General features: G+C 47.9%; 3 protein-coding genes and 1 pseudogene across 3 annotated transcripts; 1 reads left to right on the forward strand and 3 right to left on the reverse strand.

Annotated features, from left to right (window-relative positions):
- Positions 1 to 141: 141 nt before the first annotated feature.
- Positions 142 to 760, forward strand: LOC120643104. The gene is made up of 2 exons (XM_039919626.1): positions 142 to 438; positions 550 to 760. The coding sequence occupies exons 1-2, from the start codon at positions 231 to 233 to the stop codon at positions 600 to 602; spliced, it is 261 nt and encodes an 86-aa protein (XP_039775560.1). The 5' UTR covers positions 142 to 230; the 3' UTR covers positions 603 to 760.
- A 656-nt stretch (positions 761 to 1,416) lies between these two features.
- Positions 1,417 to 4,899, reverse strand: LOC120641633 (binding partner of ACD11 1-like). Its single transcript, XM_039917821.1, has 5 exons — positions 4,741 to 4,899; positions 3,088 to 3,200; positions 2,941 to 3,016; positions 2,444 to 2,527; positions 1,417 to 2,355 (listed from the first exon to the last, which is right to left on the reverse strand). The coding sequence occupies exons 1-5, from the start codon at positions 4,744 to 4,746 to the stop codon at positions 1,684 to 1,686; spliced, it is 951 nt and encodes a 316-aa protein (XP_039773755.1). The 5' UTR covers positions 4,747 to 4,899; the 3' UTR covers positions 1,417 to 1,683.
- Positions 4,900 to 5,240: 341 nt separating this feature from the next.
- LOC120640308 lies at positions 5,241 to 7,024 on the reverse strand. The gene is made up of 3 exons (XM_039916152.1): positions 6,389 to 7,024; positions 5,435 to 6,226; positions 5,241 to 5,342 (listed from the first exon to the last, which is right to left on the reverse strand). Exons 1-3 carry the CDS (start codon positions 7,022 to 7,024, stop codon positions 5,241 to 5,243), a joined length of 1,530 nt encoding a protein of 509 aa, XP_039772086.1.
- Positions 7,025 to 15,831: 8,807 nt separating this feature from the next.
- On the reverse strand, positions 15,832 to 22,626 carry LOC120640309 (annotated as a pseudogene).
- Positions 22,627 to 22,857: the final 231 nt, after the last annotated feature.

Raw genomic sequence — 22,857 nt, forward strand, 5'->3', positions numbered from 1 at the left:
GAAGAAAAACGAATTAAAAATACGTAGATTCCTTGTATTATACTACAATTCTACTAGCATTTATACACGATCAACAAGTGTATTATTAATGTACACACACAAGCACATCACCGGGCCTATACCTTTCCCTGGCTCGTAGTCAAGGTAGCCGAGAGGCTTATTCAGGACAGCTGCTTTCCTTGGCTGTTGCACAGGCCAATTCTTTTGGCGCCAGATTCCTTGGTTCCGGGATGCAGAGGCAGCTGAGCGTCTCGGCGATGCCCAAGCTCATGCCGGAGGAAGCCGGCGGCGGCGACGAAGACGACGTGGAGGCCAAGCCCGAGAAGGCGCCGGCGCCGCGGTCGTCGGGGATGGACCGCTCCGTGCACTTCATACCGCTCGTCATCGTGCTCTGCTTCATCCTCCTCTTCCTCTGCTCCCACGACCCCTCTCCCTCTGGTACGTGTAACGAGTCACGTGTGTGTGTACTTACTTCTCCATGCTCTTTTTCATGTGTGTTCATGTTGATCTCTTCTAGTCTTCTCACTGTCTATTGTTTTCTGTCTGCAGATATGACGAGTTTTGGACAAAAGGCTGGAAGCCAGAATGCCAAGTCACTCTGATCCTGTGAAGATCAATCGACGCGCCAAGAAAATTATTTGTCTTTCAGTTTTTTTTTTCTTCAGTCCAAATCCAATTGTGTACGCATAAACACGGTGCCTTATGCTATGAGGTTAATCGCAGCAGTAAAGAACGTGGAAGCACATTACAGCCGTCAAAAGTTCAGAACTCTGATCGTCTGACAACATTGGCTTTGTTCCCCTCTTGCTTGTTACATGGGCTGAACCTGTCTGAATTCTGACCCCTTATTCAGCGAGCGACTGAGCTGTCGGGGCTGTTGAAAAAACTGGAAGAACACGTCAATACTTACCGACTGACCGCATATCTTGTTTTTCAGATGTACCCATCGGCGGAATGAGAACGCAGTTAATCGTCTTGACCTTTGCAACGGCATCCTAACTTCCCTAATAATATTTCCAGCCATTATCATGTTTCCTACCTAGAACAATGATCACTAACTGCTCCTAGAATTAGGCCAGTCTCAGTGGAAGTTTCATGAAGTGTTTCATGACATTAAATACTATCAATTTTGCCGACATGGCAAGGAGAGAGAAGAATAGAGTTTCATGGGATGTGAGGAGAGTTTCATCACTATGAAACTCATTTGGCACGGATACCTAGTTCTCAATCTAGGTATTTGTGTCCATAAAACTCCCACTGAGACTGGCCTTACAAAGATTACGAACATGGAGCGAAATCCTGCACAAGGTCTGAAAAACTATTGAATCAACCGAATTACAGAACTCAGTCAGGTTGCAGAAACACTGCTAATGAAGAACATACACATACAGCCTCTGTTAAAGCACCATTCTCTCATGAATAGCAAGTATATTCTCTCTTAAACAAAAGAACAAGTGTATCAGAAATAGAATCTTGCATAGCAAGCACAAATGTTTCATGTTCCCGCTGCAGGGTAATAATGATATATCGATAAAAGTATCATGTAACAATGCAAACTCTTTTAGGTCCAAATAACTTTCAACCTTAAAAGAGGTTTCAACCAGCACATAGCAGCCACAACACTAGAAATGAGTTCAACAACCATATCATGTCTATTTACACATGTATAGGGCGCAAATCATATCATAGCATCAATCCCTGAGCAGGTTCTGGCTTTTTAGGAGCATCAGCGGGTGGGGATGCCTTGCTGGGCTCCTCATCAGTAATAGCAGGGGCAGTCGCTGCTGTGGAGATGGGGATATCTTCAGGGGTTTCAGAGACATGTATCTTTGTGAATTCGCCATCCAAGTCCCTATGTGTTACTGGGCTTTCTGAGATGTCTGGTTGCGCTGCAGACCCACCCTCAACATTCGTGTGCTCCTGCTCAGCCGCTATTTTCTCCTTAGCCTTTGCACCAACATCGTTGGCTGCACTCGTGACCTTGCTGAAAGCGCCGGTTACCCATGCTGCACCAGTGAGGACATATCTGTTCTTCATAATGGCAGATCCAGCAGTCGAGACACTCTGTTCAGCAGCTGCCAGTGCTGATTTTGTCTTCTCAGAGACTTGGTACTTCTGATCCATTTCCTTAACTTTATCATTGACAGCTGACGTCCCGACACTGATCTTCTCACTTAGACCAATTCTCTTGTCAAATGAAGATACTCTAGCAGTCGCAGTTGATGTGAGCTGATGCTTCTCATCCAGAGCCTTTGCTTTGTCCAGTGCATCCCTACCAAGAATAAATCCCTTTGCCAGCATGGTCCCAACAATGTCCTCGGCCTTTTGAAGGGCAGAAGGTTTTGTGTCCTTGGGCTGGGGATGAAAAGTTTTTTTTAAGAAGCTGCACAGTAACTACAATAGTATCATGCCCATGCAATAAACAGTATGCCTCTAGTCATACCTCTAGAGCAGCTATAACTTCTGCAGGTAGCTCATAATCAGTAGCGGGCGTAACAATGACAGCCATATCAACTATTGTAGCCCCCTGTGACAGCAATGGAAATACACATTAAAAGTACGCTAAAATTTGTCAGATATATATTCATAAACAACTTTTTCATTGTCATCCAGAGACAGCTCAGTTTTCACCTAGAGCTAAGAGGTCATGGTGGACACAATGTTTAAAAATCAGTTGACACAATGAATTGTGTAAAAGGCAACTTTCAATGGGCACGCAAGTATGACCACTTGAAACAATTAATGAAAGAGCGGTACAAATATTTTTTTTTTTGGTTGGACTACAGAATTACAGTGCAGAACCAAATTGATACTATTCAGATGGCTAACCTCTTTAAGTAAGATAACAAATGTATACCATATACTTTCGTAATAAACCAGTTAATAATCAATACATGTAAAATAAACAAATTTTTCAGACCCCTAACGCAAAAGACATACCGTGAGAAGCATTGCCGTCTCAGCTCCTTGTTTGTCTTTAAAAGTAATGTAGGCAACTTGAGACAGCTCATCACCACTGCATAGCACTAAATGGTTAATGCAATTCATTGAACATGTGAAAATACGCATCATAGATATGATACTAACCTCTGCATTTCAACATGAACAATGTCACCAGAAAAGGAAAAGAATTCCTTGATATCACGCTGTGATGCTTTCAGGGACACATTGCTCACCTTGACGGTACTAAACATGCTTGCCTAAAAAAAGTAAATGGCAGAAAAGGAACATATAATCAGCGGTATTGTGTATGTACAGCGCCACAGAGAATAAACAAATAGTATACCCCAACAGAAATTTCTTTAGAATTTAGAAAAAGAAAAAAATGGAGAAATCAGTTAAAAATTAGTGCAGATACATTAAGTTAACACATCATGGCATCCAGACTTGTATGAACTTCTTCAAATAACATAGAACATCAACACGGGACTTGCTTCATGCATAGAAAAGCCATCATAACAAATAACAAATAATTTTCTTCCAGTTCGCAAAAGTGACACATGGTACAGTTAAGGCATTTTTCTCGAGAATATTTATGAGTAACTAGGTATTGAGGTCTTGTTTCAATCTTTTTTATATAATTTATAACATTTTTTTGGCAGTATTGACCATGGCTTGTTTATATAGAATGGCTAAAAATAGTCAGATACAACACTGCATGTTATCAAGCATGCCGGCTCTTCTGATTTCGTTGCTGATATAGGTATTAATTTCCACGGCTAAAATAAGAAAAGTTGCTTCACTAATAGGTTTCAAAAGTTTACACCGATTTAACATCTACAGAAAAAGAAATATTAAATTATATGCAGATAGATTTATACACGTTTCTCATGCATGTGGGTTGGGGGTGGTCACTGATAAGGGAACCAATATATCATTGATTATTCTTTTTTTGTCGCATGCATCAAACTTTACCTACTGCACTACACTAGACAAAATGGTGCATATAATAAATTAAATATAAATGCTGTATTGCCTAGCGAGGGAATTGGTGGTGTTTTGCCAACTTTGCTTAAAAGGCTAAACCCATTCTAGGATATACAGTTACAATCATACAGAATTGAAGCCTATTCATGTGAGGGAGTTTTCTTTGTTGTATTCTTGAGACCCTCTTAAAATGCATTGAGAAAAGGTATTGAAATGGGAGTCAAAACACATTTCCCCCAAAATCCTAGAGCATAAGCAAGTGGACACAAACAGAGAAATAGGCTCAAGATATTAACTAAGCATATGTTACAAGCTAGTAGATATTAACCAAGCACTTCAAATCATCACGAGAGGTATTCATAACTCCCAAACGCCCCCTTTTAGTTTCCAGGATTAGCACCCAGCCAATAGTCTAGGATTTATCAGAGAGCAAATTAACTGCCGCAGTCACTGCAAATTCATCTGTGAGGTACAATGCCGACTGAAATGGGGCGAGATTTGACTATTACCAACACCAAGTCCCGATTCTACCAAGTTCCACATATGCTCTAGTTTTCCCCCACTTCCTTTGTTGCTAATAGCTTCCCCTTCTCTTTGCTAAGGCAGCTTGCAGATGCGGTTAGCAGCATAATCTACGCAAATAAAAAACCCGCCCAAAGTACAAACCCCTATCTCTGGCTCCGATAGCGAATTCAAAAACCGGCGACTCACTGCCCCGCATCGGAAATGAGCAAATGGCGCAGCACAGACTCGCGAAAGAGAACGGCTCAGCAACCAAAAGTAGAAAGGAAAGGGAGGGTCCCCAGGGCTCACCGCCATGGCTGCTGCGACGCGATGCGGTGCGGGAGATCTCGAACCCTAAACCGCTGACTTGAATCGGGAAACGGGAAATGGAACGGCCGTGTCCCGTGGGCGGGGTTTATAGAGGAGGAGAGGGAGCGGAGACGGAGGCGCTCCAGGCGGAGCACGCGGCGCGGCGGTGCCATCGAGACGACGTGGCACGCCGGTACTGGGCCCCACCACCTTTCGTCTTTTACTTTGGGTCCGGTCCAAGATCTGACCTGATCCGCGCCGACCCGTTAGCGACGTGCGTCAGGTGGGCCGTGTAACTTCATGGGCCGAGCGAAAGTTGCGTGGTCTCACTGAGGATTTAACATGGCCCAGCAAAGTTTTTTTTTTATTGAAGAAACCCCCAGCAAAGTTCAACAGCGGGAATTAAAAACATTATTGTCGTAGGTCTCTTCTGCCAGTGCAAGCATAAAGTAGTAAGGAAAAAGGAGATGCGCGTAATTCTTGCAGCGAAGCAGTGACTTCTAATATCTGAGATGTTTCAGATTCTTCTTCTTCTTGGGAGGCAGAAGCACCGAGCTGAGAGCGCCGCGGCTTATCAGGGCTGCTCTCAGCAGCTCTATAACCTGTAAAAGTAAAACAAATAGTAGGTCAAATGAAAGAGGCGAGTAGATAAAAAGTACAGTAATGCGCGTGGTGAGTTGCATGTAGCTCGTACCTGGAACTTTGTGAGAGTGACTTCTTTCTCCACAAGGTCCTTCATCTGAATCTTGCCCTCACTGACTACTCGCAGGCTGCTATCCAAAGAGAGAGGACAGACACGGAGATCATCAGTCACCATGAAGCTCTGAGGCGCCCGCTTGACATAGTATGCATCAGAGTTGCTAGTTTTCCCACCAGGCGACTTCGGATCCAACTCACAAAGCACTGCGGTCTTTCTACCGTTTTGACAATTGGTGTAGCTAGAGTTGTACACCACGCGACAACGGCTAAGATTAGAAAACCCACCAATCTTGAGGCACTTGAAGCAGGAATTGATGTTTAGCTTTCTGGGAGCTGATTCATTAACCTGTAGGATATGGCTTGCGCTGGAACCAGAGAAGGCTGCCAGCTCTGGGGCCAGTAGCAGGTTCTGACAGTCTGGTCCCATGTACCCTTCAGTACTACTAGCATCTATGCTCCTGTAAAGATTATCAACGCATCCTTTTGATGAACTCTGACCGAATATCTTTGTTATGGATCCAAGTGGAACGCCCAATAATCCAAAGAAAAGTTCGACAAAATCGTGACCAACTTCAGCATACAGTACATCGGAGTTGATTTTAGTCTGAAGAACCTTTATCTTCACGTCGCCTATCTTGTCCTCGGCCTCACTCGCTTGTTCAGGACACAGGATCCGAGGGAGCATTAGCATATCAAGGCTAGCATCATCAGATGGGATAGGAATGCCGAAATAGAGCCCGGTTAAAGGCTGCTGGGATGTCAATGATCTCTTGAGAAAACTAGATATCTGTGAGAAACGCATCGCAGGAAAATCAGTGAGAACATGTCAGTCAGATACATGTAAGCAAGTGAATTATATTTTCTTTTGGAGTCGAAGTGCACTAGGCACTGCAATTCTCAAAGTTTAATAGTTTGAACAAGAAAATAATCTAGTGCGGTGATAAACTACCTTTTCTGAAGTGAGCTGGAGAATACTCTGCTCAAGATCGGCTGGATCCTGCACTCCGAATTTCGAACAAAGGGACATCATGAGAGATGTGGAGGCTGGTGCGACCTGAAGATCGTCAGTGGTGATAAACTTCTGGCATCCTTTAACAAAAACTCCATTACCAGAACCACCAGCAGCAGTAGTTTTGGCGTCGCCCTCCGGCCTATCACCAGCGTACTCCCTGACTTTGCCGCACTTGCAGAGGGTGTCAGGGACCGAGCTAAACGCGCAATCGCCATGAGCGCAGCAATTCGTGTCTGTACAGACATAAACAGCTCTAGGATTGGTGTCATCGATGTTGATCTTAAGACGACAACAGTGGCTGGAAGCCGCGTTGAGCGGTTTCAGAAGCATGGCCTTGGAAGCCTTGGTTTGGAAGTGCTCGGAGCTGAGATCCTCGACACTCTTGTACAACTCGTCAAGGCACCCCATCTGAGACTGCTTGCCCAGAAGGCGAACGATGGTGCCGAGTGGCATGGTGAGGAAGCCGAAGAGCACATCAACGAACTCCTTGTCGGATTCTGCAAACAACACCTTCTTCTTCTCCTTGTCAACAAACAGCTTCACGTCGATGGTGGGAGCTTCATTCTTAGCCATGGTGGTGGTAAAGAGGGTGGGCGTTTTGGCTGGATGAACTGGTATGATTTCTTCTAATGCTACTTGTACCTGTGATCCTTAAATACGTCCTCATACAAACCGCGGTGAGTGGCACGAATTTGATCAGCCAGAGTAATGTGAAACGGCAATTGTCCCTTGGGAATTCGCACTAAGAAATTGATGTGCTAATTATGTCAAGGACTACTCGTTTTCCACATGAAGAGTTTAAAGGCCACTTTCTTAAATGGAATCGGTAAGGTTTGTTTACCATGGTTCATTGGAATTCCTTTTCCATTTTTTTAAGCTAGTCTCAATGATTTCATTATACAATTACCAAGAGCAAAAAGTTGGTAACCAAACCGGAATACCGGATGAGTGTTATGGGGATGAAACTCCTCTCTTGTCATACTCTCCTTATAAATACCCTATCTCATCAGCAAAATTTAATACTCATGAAACTCCACTCTGACTGGTCTTAGAGTGAATCGCGTTCCAAAGGGTGGGCCGGGTGAGCCACAGCCCACTCTAAGAATCAGCCCAATGAATAACTACATAGGGATTTTGGACTGATATTGCAGAGCATTGACTACAAATTTATAATTGTTTGCATCTATTTATTCTAAAAAATTTGTTTGTATCTATTTCTAGATGGGTAGGAAATAAGAATAAGGGATGTTATACTGTAAGATTGGAATATTTAAAAATTTGTTTTTTTGGACTACCCTAGCTTTCAAACCTAGATTCACCATCTTGGAGTGCCTTTTTTTTAAAAAAAAAAACACATCATTGCTGCTTTTCATGGGTTGATGGAACGTGGAAGCTTAATTCCTTATAAGGAAGAACTTTAGTGATCAGCTATACTCCTTCCATTTCAGTATGTTTATCCCTACCATATCTTGGGTGTCTATTTGTTTTGTTCAACTATCATTTGCACTACTGGCGCCATTTCATTTTATAAGGTGTGCACGCATTTCAAGAGTCAAACTAATAATTTACCTCACGTGATAAGAAAATTCTGTTATATGAAAATTATATCATTGGATTCACTTTTGAGTGTTTTTTTAGAGTTCAAAATTTATCCCACAAAAGTATGTGTCGGTGTCTCGAATTGTCGACTAGTAAATTTGAGATTGCGTTCTGGCTCGGATGGTGTGCAAAGTAGACATAAGGATGTATACTGGTTCGGAAAAAATGTCGCTACGTCCTGTGTAACTTACACTTATTTGCAGCAGGGGGTTTCAAACGGGTGAGAGAGGGAAAGGGCACCCAAGTCTCTGATGGCTTAGTGTTCAAGCGTGTTCTTGTCGTGTGAACTCTGAGTTCGGTGTTCAGTCGTCCCCGCACGCAGGGAGTCTCCCTTTCCATTTTATAGGTCAAGGGAAAGTGGCGGATTACACGGAGGCAGAGAGAGGAGAAGGCCTCCGAAATCTCATCTCCCCGATGCTGGTTCTGCGGTCGACCGCGCGGAGCGCTACAGGCGGTCGACGCGCTGCCATGCACGGATGCACCTAGGCTAGTGGGCCACGCACCACAGCTAGCACGTGTTGTTTCTGCTTCTTGCTCCACTTTTTCACCTTCTCTTTTTTTCTAACTTTCATGTGTTCTAATTTTTGTCTTGAACTTGTTTGTCTCTTTAATTTTTTGTCTTGAAATTTTGTATCAAAATATTTACCTCCAATTTCTCTATTTCAGAATCTTTTGCATAAAATTTTTTAGCTCCTAAATTTTTCTATACAAATTTTACATGATGCTTTTTCTTTCAAAATTTATCGATCTCAAAACATTTATCTCCAATCTTTTTTCCCTTTCACCCGCAAAAAAAAATCTTTTCCCTTTCATTTTTTTATTTTTTTCTTCCTTACCTAGTTCCAGCTGGTGACTCAGTTTGTTCCCAAAATTTAGCTCCCAAACTAGTTATTAAGTTTTGCTTCTAAAATATTTACTTCTAATTTTTTGTTCTCCAAAAGTTATTTTTAAAATCTTTTATCTCTGAGGTTTGATCTTAAATTTTTGCTTCTAAATTTACTCGAGACAGGTCCTTTTGTTCCCGATTTTTTTCTCTTGAAATTTTGTTCTTAAGTTTTGTTTTCCAAATTTTCTCTTGAAATTTTCCAATATATTATAAGTTTTGTTCTTAAGTTTGGGGTCTGGGATGCTTGCCTTCGCTGGGTTGTGCGTTGGCTTTGCGGCCTGCTTTGCCTTGGCGCGTTATTCAATTCCTACTGCGTACATGATCTGCTAGCAGGTCTAGAGCTACGTCACAATCATATCGGGGAGTCATCACATATAGGGCGCGTTTAGTTGCAAAACCAAAAATTTTTGGTTGTCACATCATCCCTTTGATCAGATGTCGGGAGGATTTTTCAGACACTAATTAAAAAACTAATTTCAGAACTCACTTGGAAACCGCGAGACGAATCTTTTGAGGCCTTTGACCGCATCATTAGCACATGTTGGTTACTGCAGCACTTATGGCTAATCATACACTAATTAGGCTTAAAAGATTCGTCTCGTCATGTACATCCAAACTGTGTAATTAGTTTTGTTATTTAATTACATTTAGTGCTTCATACATGTGTTTAAAGGGAAGGTGAAAATTTTTGAATGAAAATTTTTGGGAACTAAACGCGCCCATAGACAGAAGGTAGTATTTGATCCGGTCGGAAATCGACCGTACAGAGCGCGCCGTACGGTCGCCCATAAATTAAATAGCCCCATCTCATCGTCCTCCTCCGCGCGCAGGTCCCGCCGATCCTGTGGATGACGGCGGAGGCATCCGCATGTCGCCCCCCAGTGTGGCGGGTGAGGTGCACCCCGACACTGTGGGCGGTGTGAGCTCCCATTAAAAGTTTGTCAGGCTGTCCACAATGGCAAGAGCAAGAGCAAATTTGCTCTTGCCTCGTTTCCCACGCCCTCTCTGTCTACAGTGCCAAACAGTGCATCTACAGTGCCAAACAGTAGATTTACTCCTCCATTTCCTCCTATCGCTGTGGACGGTCTCACCTCCGCATGTCATGTTGGAGCGAGCATATTCCCATTCTTTGCGCCGGATGCCTTGACTTCAAGCACAATCTCCAGTTGAGAGCGGCACAGGGCTTCGGGGGTCCCACACCTTTGAGCAGCTCTTTCCTTTGGGGTCGGGCGAGACGGAACCTTCCCTTGGGGGTCGGGCGAGATCGAGTTCGCCCGGTCAGGCGACGGGGAGAGCCGGAGTCACCCTTTGGGGGTTGGCTCAGTCCTACCAATCCCTAGCGCCGCGTCTTGGGTCAGGGAGGAGCCAAGTGATTGCTACCGGGCCGTTTGGGCTTCTTCTGCTGGGGCAGTTTCTCCGGTTGAGGCGATCTAATCTCACAGTTAAGCTCCTAAGCACCCCCTCAAAAAAAAAATTAAGCTCCTAAGCACCGTATTTGAGGTATCCGTGACATTTCACCGGTCGGTATGCACTTATAGATTTTAATTCAATTTAAGTGGGATCCACATATTAACTCTGGCACTCATCACGAGTCATGAGTTCATTAGAACAAGTATAATAGCAGGTAGTAAGCATATTTTAGAAATGGAAAAGTGTACCAATAAACCCACGTTGATTGCATCAATCACCAGTCAGGAGAACTTCAGTTCAACAAGGGGACATTATTATTTATATCATAAACGTGGAAATATTAAATTTGGCATAATCTTGGGAGCAATGTAGTGACTGCTAGTGTAGGCCGGGGTTGAGATGATCTAGGCTTCTAGCTTCCTCTTCTTGGGAGGCAGAAGCACAGAGCTGAGAGCGTTGCGACTCACCAGGGCAGCTCTCAGTAGCTCCATGATCTGTACAAACATTAGGAACACGTGGGTCAAGTCAACTGGACAAGAGGGCACTATACAAAAAAGGAAAGTTAGGATTTTAAAAAACTTCCAAACACAATATCCTTTTTGTTGAAGCCCAACTGTCTACGCGACTATCCCGTGCCGCATGCGGACTCGGCGCACGTTCCCGACGCGGTCACAACGTCCTCGCCACGGCGCGCTCTGCGGATCACGTTCCCGACGCGGTTGCCGCGTCCTCGCCTCGGCGCGCTCTGCGGATCACCCAAGACTCGGACACACACGCCCACGGCTCCGTTCTTCCTGGAATGCCAGCGCGTCCTGTAATCTAGGGTAGTTTTGATCCCTTCATTGAGTTAGATGTATATATAGGCTATGCCGGTGATCAATGGAAACCACGGTTGATCCAGTTCCACTCTACATGGTATCAGTTAGCGCTTGATCCTACTTACCCGCTTCCGCCTTCCTCCAGCGCCGCCATGGCACACTCGCCGGCGCGCTCCTCCTCCTCCTCCTCTGATGCTTCCAACCTCCTCGACATTCCCCAACCTGCCTCCCTCGCCGTGGTTCGGAAGGTGAACATCCGCAACCACGTCCCTGTTCTCCTCGATCTCCTTGACTCCAACTACAGTCAATGGCGTTGCCTCCTGGAGTCTGTTCTTGGCAAGTTCGGTCTCCTCGGCCACGTTCGTTCTCCGCCGCCCCTTGCCGATCGTGACGCCGAATGGCGTCAGGTCGACTACTCCATCGTCAACTGGCTCTACACAACCGTCAACCAGGGCGTCTTCGACCTCATCTACAAGCCCGATGCCTCCGCGTTCACCATCTGGTCGGACATTGAAGGTCTCTTCCGCGACAACGAGATGCACCGTGCTGTCATCCTTGAGGTTGACTTCCGCAGCGTCGTCCAAGGCGATCTCAGCATCGACGCCTACTGCACCAAGCCGAAGAAGCTCTCCGACAAACTGCGCGACGTTGGTCATCCCGTCTCCGAGCCCAGCCAGGTGTTGAACCTCCTCCGCGGACTGAACCCCAAGTACTGCTACGTCAAGCCGGTGCTCACCTCCAAGCCTCACACCTTCATGAGTGCCCGCTCCTACCTGCTCCTTGAGGAGATCCAACTTCAGCACGACGACAACACGGCCGCCGGTCAGGCGTTCCTCGCCAACCACGGTGGCTCCACAGGATCTGCCGCCCCCGCCGCTCACGGCGGGTCCTCTGGCTCTGCCGGCTCTTCTTCTGGTGCGTCCGGCGCCTCCAACCCCGACGCCGGTGGCAACCGCGGCTCCAAACCCAAGAACAAGCGCCGCGGTCGTGCACCGAGAGCCGGCAAGTCCTCCTCCGACAACACGAGCGACGCACCCCAGTGGCCACAGGTGCCGTGGACGGCCAACTACAACCCGTAGACCGGGCTTGTTCAAGCCTGGCCCATGCCGTTCCGTGCGCCTAGATCCGGTCTTCTGGGTCCTCGTCCTCCGGCTCAACAGGCCATGGTGGCACAGCATCCGGCTCCTCCAACGCCCAATGCTGCACACTATGGGACGTCTGCATGGGACAACAGCGCCCTCTACGCCGTCCTGAACACTGCCGGCGTCGCCACTCAGCCACCCAGCTCTGCTGATTGGTACTTCGACACCGGCGCCTCCTCCCACATGTCTAGTGGTTCCGGTATCTCTCCTTCTTCTCTGACTCCCTTTCAATCCTTCGTTACTATTGGGAACGGTGCTCGGCTTCCCGTTACCCATACGGCTGCTGGCACTATCCCTACCTCCTCTACCCCTCTTCATCTGCATAATGTTCTTGTCACTCCCTCTCTAGTTAAGAATCTTGTTTCCGTTCGTCAACTAACTCGTGACAACAACATTTCTATTGAATTTGACCCTGCCGGTTTTTCAATCAAGGATCTGCCAACCCAAACAGTGACGCTCCGATGTGATAGCCCAGGCGATCTCTACCCTCTACGGCTGCCTCTCCACCAAGCTCTCTCTGCGTCTTCTTCGGCGTCTATTGAGCTTTGGCACAACCGTCTTGGGCACCCTGGCTCAACCACTTTGCATCAGGTCCATCATAGTTTGGATTTCCACTGTAATAAATCGGCAGTACATTCTTGTCACCATTGCAGTGTTGGCAAGCATGCTCGCCTTCCTTTCCAGCATTCAGACACACCTGCATATTTCCCTTTTCAACTTGTGCATTCTGATGTGTGGACATCGCCTGTTTACAGTCATTCCGGTTACAAATACTATGTTGTGTTCTTTGATGCTTACACTCATTATATTTGGACTTACCTGGTTCGACAAAAGTCTGATGTTCCTCATGTCATTCGTGCCTTCTTTGCGTATGTAACCACACAATTCCGGCTTCCCATCGTCGCTTTTCAGTCCGACAACGGCACTGAATATGACAACGTTGCCTTGCGCTCCTTCTTCTCGGCTCAGGGCACGGCGGGGCGTTCCGCCTCTCATGTCCATACACTTCCCAGCAAAACGGCAAGGCAGAGAGGATTTTGCGCACCATTAACAACTGTATACGTACTTTGCTTCTTCACAGTGCAGCTCCCCTCTCCTTTTGGGCTGAAGCTCTGAACACGGCAACGTACCTCATCAACCGGCGTCCCTGTCGCGCCACCGGGCAGATCACGCCGCACCATCTGCTTCTTGGTGTTCCCCCGCGCTATGATGAACTCCGCGTTTTTTTGCTGTCTCTGCTACCCCAACACCACGGCCACGTCGACTCACAAACTCAGTCCCCGCTCGGTGGCTTGCGTCTTCCTCGGCTACCCCAGCGATCACCGCAACTATCGCTGCTACGACGTCGTCACCGGTCGCGTCTACACGTCTCGGCACATCACGTTCGTGGAACACGGCTTCCCGTTCCGTGACTCGCCTACGCGGTCACGATCGCCCTCGCCCTCTCCGACCTTTGCCGACGACGACACACTGCTACCAGTGCACGCCGCGCCTGCCCGCGTCGCGCCACGCCACCGCCGCCGCCGTCGCCTGCTGCTGCACCAAGCTCTTCTGCAACGCTAACACCTGTGGGAGTTTCACCCGACGTCACGTCCGCTCCTCCACCTCCTCGCCAGCACACCATGGTGACACGCGCGCGCGACGGCATCTTCAAGCCCAACCCCAAGTACGCGCTTACCGGCACGTCGCCAGTATCTGCTGTCCCTCAGTCGGTTCGTGCGGCTCTTCGTGACCCGCACTGGCGCGACACCATGCAACAGGAGTTCGATGCTCTTCTACGCAACAAGACGTGGACTCTTGTTCCACGTCCTCCTGACGCTCACATCCTCTCTGGCAAGTGGGTGTGGAAGATCAAGACAGGGTCCGACAGCACGTTCGAGCGTTGCAAAGCTCGTTGGGTCGTGCGTGGTGATCTTCAGCAACTGGGGATCGACTTCGGCGAAACTTTCTCCCCAATTGTGAAACCGGCCACCATTCGCACCGTCCTCACCATCATCGCCTCCAAGAACTGGCCAGCGCACCAACTCGATGTATCAAATGTGTTCCTCCACGGCAACATTCAAGAGCGCGTCTACTGCCAGCAGCCGCCTGGCTTCGCCAATCCCGCGCGCCCTAACGATGTCTGCCTGCTCTCCCGCTCGCTCTACGGCCTTCGCCAAGCACCTCGAGCATGGTTCCAACGCTTCGTCGAGCACGCGCTGTCCATCGGCTTCAGGCAAACACGCACTGACAGCTCCTTGTTCGTCTACAAACGCGGGAACGCCATGGCGTATCTTCTCCTCTACGTCGACGACATGATCTTGTCGGTGTCATCACAGGAACTCCTTCAGCACATCGTGCGTACCTTGCAGTCCGCATTTGCTGTCAAGGACATGGGGCCCGTGAGCTACTTCCTCGGCATCGACGTTTAGCGCAATCGCGAGGGCTTCTTGCTCTCTCAGTCCTCCTACGCCCTCGACGTCCTCGATCGGGCCGGGATGTCCAACTGCAAGCCTGTCGCGACGCCGGTCGAGACTTCCTCCAAGGCCTCAAGCTCTGATGGTGTGCCGCTAAGCAAGACCGACGCGTCCTGGTATCGCAGCATGGCAGGGGCACTCCAGTACCTCACTCTGACGCGGCCGGACAATGCATATGCTGTGCATCAAGCTTGCTTGCATATGCATGCTCCCACCGTGGCGCACTCCGCACTTCTCAAGCGCATCCTCCGCTACATCAAGGGGACTTCGTCGCTCGGCCTCCAGCTCCTGGCGTCATCTTCGCCAACAATCACCGCATACACCGACGCGGACTGGGCCGGCTGCCCAGACACGCGACGTTCCACGTCAGGCTTCGCTGTCTTCCTCGGCGACTCGTTGGTCTCGTGGTCCTCAAAACGCCAGACGACTGTGTCCCGTTCGAGCGCGGAGGCAGAGTATCGCGGGGTGGCAAACGCTGTGTCCGAGTGCACATGGCTTCGGCAACTACTACGGGAGCTCTACTGCAACGCTACACAGGTTACCATAGCCTACTGCGACAACGTCTCCAGCGTGTACATGTCACGCAATCCAGTACATCACCGGCACACGAAACACATCGAAATCGACATCCACTTCGTTCAGGAGAAGGTGGCGATCGGTGAGCTTCGCGTTCTCCAGATTCCCAGCGCCAGACAGTTTGCGGACATCTTTATAAAGGGTCTGCCGACGACACTCTTTGAGGACTTCCGTTCCAGTCTCTGCGTCGGATCGACAAGCTGAGACTGCAGGGGGGTGTTGAAGCCCAACTGTCTACGCGACTATCCCGTGCCGCATGCGGACTCGGCGCACGTTCCCGATGCGGTCACGACGTCCTCGCCACGGCGCGCTCCGCGGATCACGTTCCCGACGCGGTTGCCACGTCCTCGCCTCGGCGCGCTCTGCGGATCACCCAAGACTCGGACGCACACGCCCACGGCTCCGTTCTTCCTGGAACGCCAGCGCATCCTGTAATCTAGGGTAGTTTTGATCCCTTCATTGAGTTGGATGTATATATAGGTTATGCCGGTGATCAATGGAAACCACGGTTGATCCAGTTCCACTCTACACTTTTGTTTCGGAAGAACAATACCTGGAAGTTTGTGAGAGTGACTTCATTCTCCAGGAGATTTCCTGGCTGGATTTGCGCTGCACGAACTGCTTGTAGAGTGCTTGACATGGAAAGAGGAAGGATATTCAGCCCATCAGTCACCATAAATTTAATAGATCCTTCCTTCATGTATGCTTCGCCGTTTTCGCTTCCTCCATTTGGTAATTTTGGATTCGACTCATGAAGGCTAGTGGATTTACAATGTTCTTGCAATAGGTATACTCATAGTACCGGATCCTGCCAAAGTTACGACTATAAACAGGAGTTTCCTTCAAACATCGGCCAAGGTCAGCAAAACCACCGGTCTTGAAGCACTTGATGCAGCCTTTGATTTGTAGCTTACTTGGAGCCAATTCTTCAACTTGTAGGATCTTGGTGGTTCGGCAACCAGAAAAGGGCACTGCTTTTGGGTCTAGTAACAAGCTCTGACACTCTGGTCTTACACATCCTTTAGCACTTCCATATATGCTCTTGTAGAGATTATCAACGCATCCTTTTAGTGGGCGATGACAATAAGTTTTGATCATAGATCCTAACGGGATGCTTAACGAGCCAAACAGAAGATCGACGAAATCGTCTGAAACTTCGGCATACAGCAGCGAGTTGTTTCTTGTCTGAAGAACTCTTATCTTCACATTGCTTAGCTTTTGATCGGCATCATTTTGTTTGTCAGGATACAATTTCTCAGAGAGCACAAACAGGTCTACAGCATCACAATCAATAGGAGAATCGAAATAAATCCCAGTTAAAGATTGCTTGGACGTCAATGATCTCCCAAGCAGGATAGTTATCTGTAAGAAGTGAATCGTCTCTTATAAGAAAAAAGGTTTTAAGTGCATTTCGAATTTGAGAACAATTCTCTCTGGGAAAAACAAATATGAGTAGACAAACCTTTTGTGAATTGAGTTGGATGACCGTTTTCTCTAGAGTTGCTGGATCACGTACGCCAAATCTTTGAAAGAGAGACATCATGAGAGATGTCGAAGCTGGCGCAACTATGAGATCATCAGTTATGATAAACTTGAAACAGCCGTTCGCAAAAACCCCAGAATCAGCGTCTTCTCCAGCAGGTGCAAGGTTCCCATGGTTCTCCGGCCTATCCCCAGCGTACTGCATGCCTTTGCCACATTTGCAGACTGCGCCAGGAGCCGAGCTAAACCTGCAATCACCAACAGATGCGCTGCAGCTTGTGTCTCTGCAGATATAAACTGCACCTTTCTTGGTGTCATCGATGTTGATCTTGAGTTGACAGCAGTGGCCGGAAGCGGCGTTGAGTGGTGCAAGAAGCATCCCCTTGCAGGCCTTGGTTTGGAAGTAGTCGGTGCTGAGAACCTCAACACTGCTGTAAACCTGGTCAAGGCATCCCATCGGAGATTGCTTGTTGAGAAGGCGAACAGTGGTGCCTAAAGGCAGTGTCAGCCAGCCGAAGAGGACATCTACAAAGTCCTTGTCGGCCTCTGCGAACAGCACCCTGCGCTTCTCCTTGTCCACAAACAGCATGATGTCGATTGTTGGTTCCTCGATCTTCGCCATGGTTGAGGAAATTTTGCTTTTGGTACCCCCTATAAACTACGGTTCCTCTAATGATGTCCTTAAATACTATGTGACGCTGTCCTTGCTGAATAGTGAATGGTCCTGGAATTTGATCCGCGATGCTGAATATGCGGTTGACCGTGAGTTTCACAACTCACGGTCGATGTCCACTCTATTTTTTTCCCCTTCCCCCGCATCGAGATCCCGACCGGACCAGCGCTTCCCTTCCCTCTCGCCGCAGGGATCCGGACCGGCGCACCTCACCCCCCGCCGCTCCCTCTCCCCCCTGAAGCCGCGCTCCCTTCCCTCCCGTCGCCGGCTCCCCTTTTTCCTCCCTGAAGCTGCCGCGCGTTGCCGCCGCGCTGGTCCCGCCACCCTGGGCCGCCGCGCGCTGGACCCGCCGCCGCCGCCACTAGATCCCGCCTCCCTGGGCCGCTGCGCGCTCGCCCGCGCGGCGGATCCGGCTCCCTAGGTTGTGCGGCGGGCGCGCTCCCTTCCCTCCCGTCGCTGGCTCCCCTTTTTCCTCCCTGAAGCTGCCACGCGTCGCCGCCGCGCTGGTCCCGCCACCCTGGGCCGCCGCGCGCTGGACCCGCCGCCGCCGCCACTAGATCCCGCCTCCCTGTGCCGTTGCGCGCTCGCCCGCTGGCGGATCCGGCTCCCTAGGTTGTGCGGCGAGCCGCCGACTGGGAGGCGGTGCCGCGGGCCGGCGACGCGGCAGGGAGGTAGGTTTTTTTTTATATAACAATTTTTTTACCGACTCCTTTTTTGTTTTTTGATATAACAAATTTTTACCCAATCTTTTTTTCTTTTTGATTTTGATGCAATTTTTTTATTCTAAGCATTTTTTTGTTTTCGGATGCAAAATTTTTTTACCAATTTTTTTCTATTCTGAATGCAAAAAAAATTCAAAATTTCTCAATTTTTGTCTCTCAAATTTTTTATTCTAACTTTTTTGTCTCGTCAAAAATTTTTCTCTCTCCAAAATTTCTCTTAGAAAAAATTTCTAAAATCGGAAAACGACAAAAAAACTTTCTAAAAACGGAAAAAAAACTGCTGTCGGAAAATCGCCCGTACGGAGCCTCCCGTACGGTTGACCATAAATTAGCGATACCCAATTTGATCAGGTATAGTGTAATTTGAAGCACGAATAGCCTAGCATTTAAGGCCTAATTATGTCAAAAACTTTTCATTTTCTACGTCATATTTAAGGTTCTACGTTACTCCGTAACCCCATTGATCTGATTGGACTTTAAGTTTTTTTTTTTTGAGAGGAAGAATTGGACTTCAAGCTTAATGGCCGCAATCCGCAATGGGCTGCAACTTTAACAAGCACATTAAAAGGCCCACAAAGAGCTCGTCGGCCTCGGCCCAATTGAGATGCAGCGATGATGGGCTCACTTCTTGTGCCCTCCTCCCCGTGATTTGAGAAGATTTTACTTTTTTATGTGACACAAAATGATAAATATAAGTGTTTTTTTTAAATATATAATAACATTAATTTTGTATTAAAAATGAATTATATTAACAATTATTGGTCAAAGGCTTGTCATAACGAATGAAATACGCTATTAATTTCTAATGAAGCGAGTATTTTGTTTGGCAAAACAATAATACATATTAATATTACTACTTCCAGTCACTAAAATATGCCATGTCAGACTAGCAAAACAGTTTGTTTTCTAGTGCTGCTGCATGTCTGAACGCCGAGGTTTTCTTGACTACTACTGTACTAGAGGTAGTATGTTTGTAAATAGTAAGGTTAACAGCAAGCCGCAAGCGCAGCACGGAGAAAGGGAAAGAGACACAATTTGGCAATCAATTACCAAAACAGAATTTTGCGAAAAAATCAATTGCCAATCTGACAGCCTCCAGATTCAAAACGGTGATTATAGATAATATTATCACAATATCTCGGGTTATTCTCCAAGTACAAAATGATAGAAAAAACAGTCAAACATGGGAACAAAGCAGTGAGTGCTACACTGCTACTATCGTCTGAACGGCTGAACCACCACAGATGAGGTGATTCAGGTTTCTGCCTTAATCTTCCTCTTGGGTCTGTTGGGAGGCAGAAGCACAGTGCTCAAAGAGGTGCGACCCATCAAGGCAGCTCTCTGTATCTCCATAACCTGTAAATATTTCAGACAACCCATAGTAACCAGGCAGTATTAGTTTCATTTTTAATTAAAAAAGTAAAGTAGTAATTGCAAGTCTTATCATACTAGCACTATATACATTGCCAGATTCAAATATAGAAACCTGGAATTTCGTCAGAACGATTTCTCTCTCTTCAAGCTCCTCGGTCTGAACATTTGCATCGCAAAGAACTTGTAGAGTGGTTGATAAGGAGTGGAAGGACATGCAGGTCATCGGTCACCAAGAATTTCATATGACCCCCCTTCACATAGGTTTCGCCGTTTCCGTTTCCACCTTTTGGTGCTTTTGGATTCAACTCACAAAGCTTAGTGGTTTTTACCATTTCCCCGCAATAGTATTGCTGACGACATCGACCAGTTTCAGCAAAACCGCAAGTCTTAAAGCACTTGAAGCAACAGTTGACATCTAAAGTTGGAGCCAATTCGTCAACTTCTAGCACCTTAGCAGCGCCAGAACCAAAGGGTGCGGCCATTGGGGATAGCAGCAGGCTCTGGCATTCTGGTCTCACGCTTCCCTCGCCACTTCCATGATCTATGCTCTTCCAAAGGTTATCAACGCACCCACTGGGTGGCCACTGACCAAATGCCTTTATTATGGATCCTAGTGGAATGCTTAGTAAGCCAAAGAGAAGATCTACGAATTCTGCGTCGCCTTCAACATACAAAAGGGAGTTGTTTTTCGTCTGAAGAACCTTTATCTTCTCAATGTTTAGCTTCTGATCGGCATCATTTTGTTTTTCAGGAAGCACATATACGTCTGCATCATCGTTCGTGATTGTATAATCGAAATAGAGCCCAGTTAATGGCTGCTTGGACATCAGCGATCTCTTGAGCAAGCTTATTATCTGTAGGAAGTAAATAATACGGTTAGCATTTAGCATAACGCATACAAATTCCACATTACTTTTACTCAAACATAAAGGGAAAATCAAAGTTGTGGAACGTAGAAAAATAGCAAACCTTTTCTGAACTGAACTGGAGAATCGTCTCCTCGATAGTTTCTGGATCACGCACTCCAAATTTTTCAAAAAGAGAGAGCATCAGAGACGTCGAAGCAGGGGCAACTATGAGATCATCGGTGATGATGAACCTCAATAGGCCTTTGACAAAAACTCCTGCCTCACGGGCCCCTCCAGTGAGAGCGAGGTCACCTTCATCCAGCGCGTCCCCAACGTACTCCATGGCTTTGCCGCACCTGCAGACAGCGTCAGGAAACGAGCTAAACGCGCCATCACCGTGAGCACAACAACTCGTGTCTTTGCAGACATAAACAGCTCTCGGCTTGGTGTCATCGACGTTGATCTTGAGTCGACGACAATGGCGGGAGGCAGCGTTGAGCGGTTTCAGAAGCATCGCCTTGCATGCCTTGGTTTGGAAGAAGTCCGCGCTGAGATCCTCCACGCTCTTGTACACCTCGTCGAGGCAGCCCATCTGAGACTGCTTGCCTAGAACGCGAACGATGGTGCCGAGCGGCATGATGAGGAAGCTGAAGAGGACGTCGACGAACTCCTTGTCGGACTCAGCAAACAGCACCTTCTTCATGTCCTTGTCGACAAAAAGCTTCACGTCGACGGTCGGCTCTTCGATCTCAGCAATGCTGGTGGTAACTGGTAATTGGGGGGGGGGGGGGGGGGGGGGGGGTTGTTTTGGCTTGATGAACTGGTATGATTTCTTCTTGTGCTACTTGTAACCTGTGATTCTTGAATACTACGTGGTGACGCAGGCCGCGGGGTTGAGTGGGCAAGGAATTTGATCAGTCCGGCATTGAAGGCCTAATTATGTCAGAAACTTCTCGTTTCCACACGAAGAATTCAAGGGTTCGTGTGGGTGTTTTCTTTGCCACACTACACGTGTTTACTACTCTGTTGAACTGCATTTCTTGGATTGTTTACGAGAAGTGGAAGCCTAACCGGCTGTGTGATGGGCCGTTGCTCATCCACTTTTAGACCCATAAGTTGGGCAAGCCCACCTAAAGCCCAACTCATATCCCACAAGCATAACGGGCCTTATAGGATAGATATGGGTTGGTCGGCGGTCCACAGCAGATTTGACCAGACCTCTCTCAAAAAAAAAAAAAACAGATTTGACCAGAAGTCGGCAGCCGCAATCGAAAAAAGAAAAAACGGCAGCCGCCGCCAATCCGAAGCGCTGGGGCCAAATTTGACGGTGATCGAACTCGCTGGGGCGACTCCCCGTGGCGCCTGCAATCACGCCTCCCGTTGTCTACCGCGGCCTCGTTCATGACCTGTCCGGAATACTTTTTTTTCCAAGGGATATGGATTCATTGAAGTGTGAAATTACATCCCCGAATTACATCCAACCCCTGGGAAGAAAAAAAATACAACAAGATACCAAAAGGACTTGTCTGTAAAAAACTCTTCTTCTAGCTTCATCTTCCATCCTCGCGACGCGCCGCAGCTCCCGCTCGCCGCCCGCCGCCGGGCCCAGCCGAGGCCAACGAAGAAGACCATCACATATAAAACCGCAAAAGCCAACGACCAGAGCCACCGTCAAGCCGCATGTATAACACTGAAAGAGCATCAGCATCTTCCTCGCCAAGAACTCGCCGGGACCATCCGCCGCCGCTGGGAACAACCTCGACGGCCGGAATCCACCTCCCAGTAGGGGGAATAAGTGGAAGCTCACATCCCTTCGTAGAGACGAAGCAGGAAAACCCCACCGAACCAACTCCGACGAACACACATACACCGGAATTTATTTGGGCGGAAAAGGGGCTCACCCACCAATCGCCGACGAAGACAGTAGTTTCATCGGAACAAAGGAGGGGAAGCACAACCTGACACCGCCTCAGCTTCGCAACCCCGTCCAACGCGCCAAACGACGGCGAGCTCGCCGGAGACGAAGCTGAGGGCCAAAAGATCCACCCGACGCCATGAAGCTGCCGTGGAGCAGGAAATAAGAACCTAAACCTAGGAACTAGCTATACAGGTGGATTTGCGCGTCGATTCGCCGGATGACCTGTCGGGAATACTTGAATGTCTGACACTCCGACGAGCTGCATCTGCATGCCGTACGAATGTGTCAACTCGTGTGCTTTGGGCGCTCGCCTTCACCATGCCAATCACTCTGCCTTCACCATGCCAATCACTCTGTTCGGCTGACTGTGGTTGGTGGTTGGTGCTAATTTGTTGTGAAAAAAATACTATTGGCTGGCTGTGGCTGGTGGCTGGTACTGATTTGGTGTGAGAGAAAAGCATTATTTGCTGGTTGCAGCCGAACAGAGTGAATACTCACACAA

This window comes from Panicum virgatum, chromosome 7K, assembly GCF_016808335.1.
Source record: "Panicum virgatum strain AP13 chromosome 7K, P.virgatum_v5, whole genome shotgun sequence".
Classification (NCBI taxonomy): Eukaryota; Viridiplantae; Streptophyta; class Magnoliopsida; order Poales; family Poaceae; genus Panicum; species Panicum virgatum.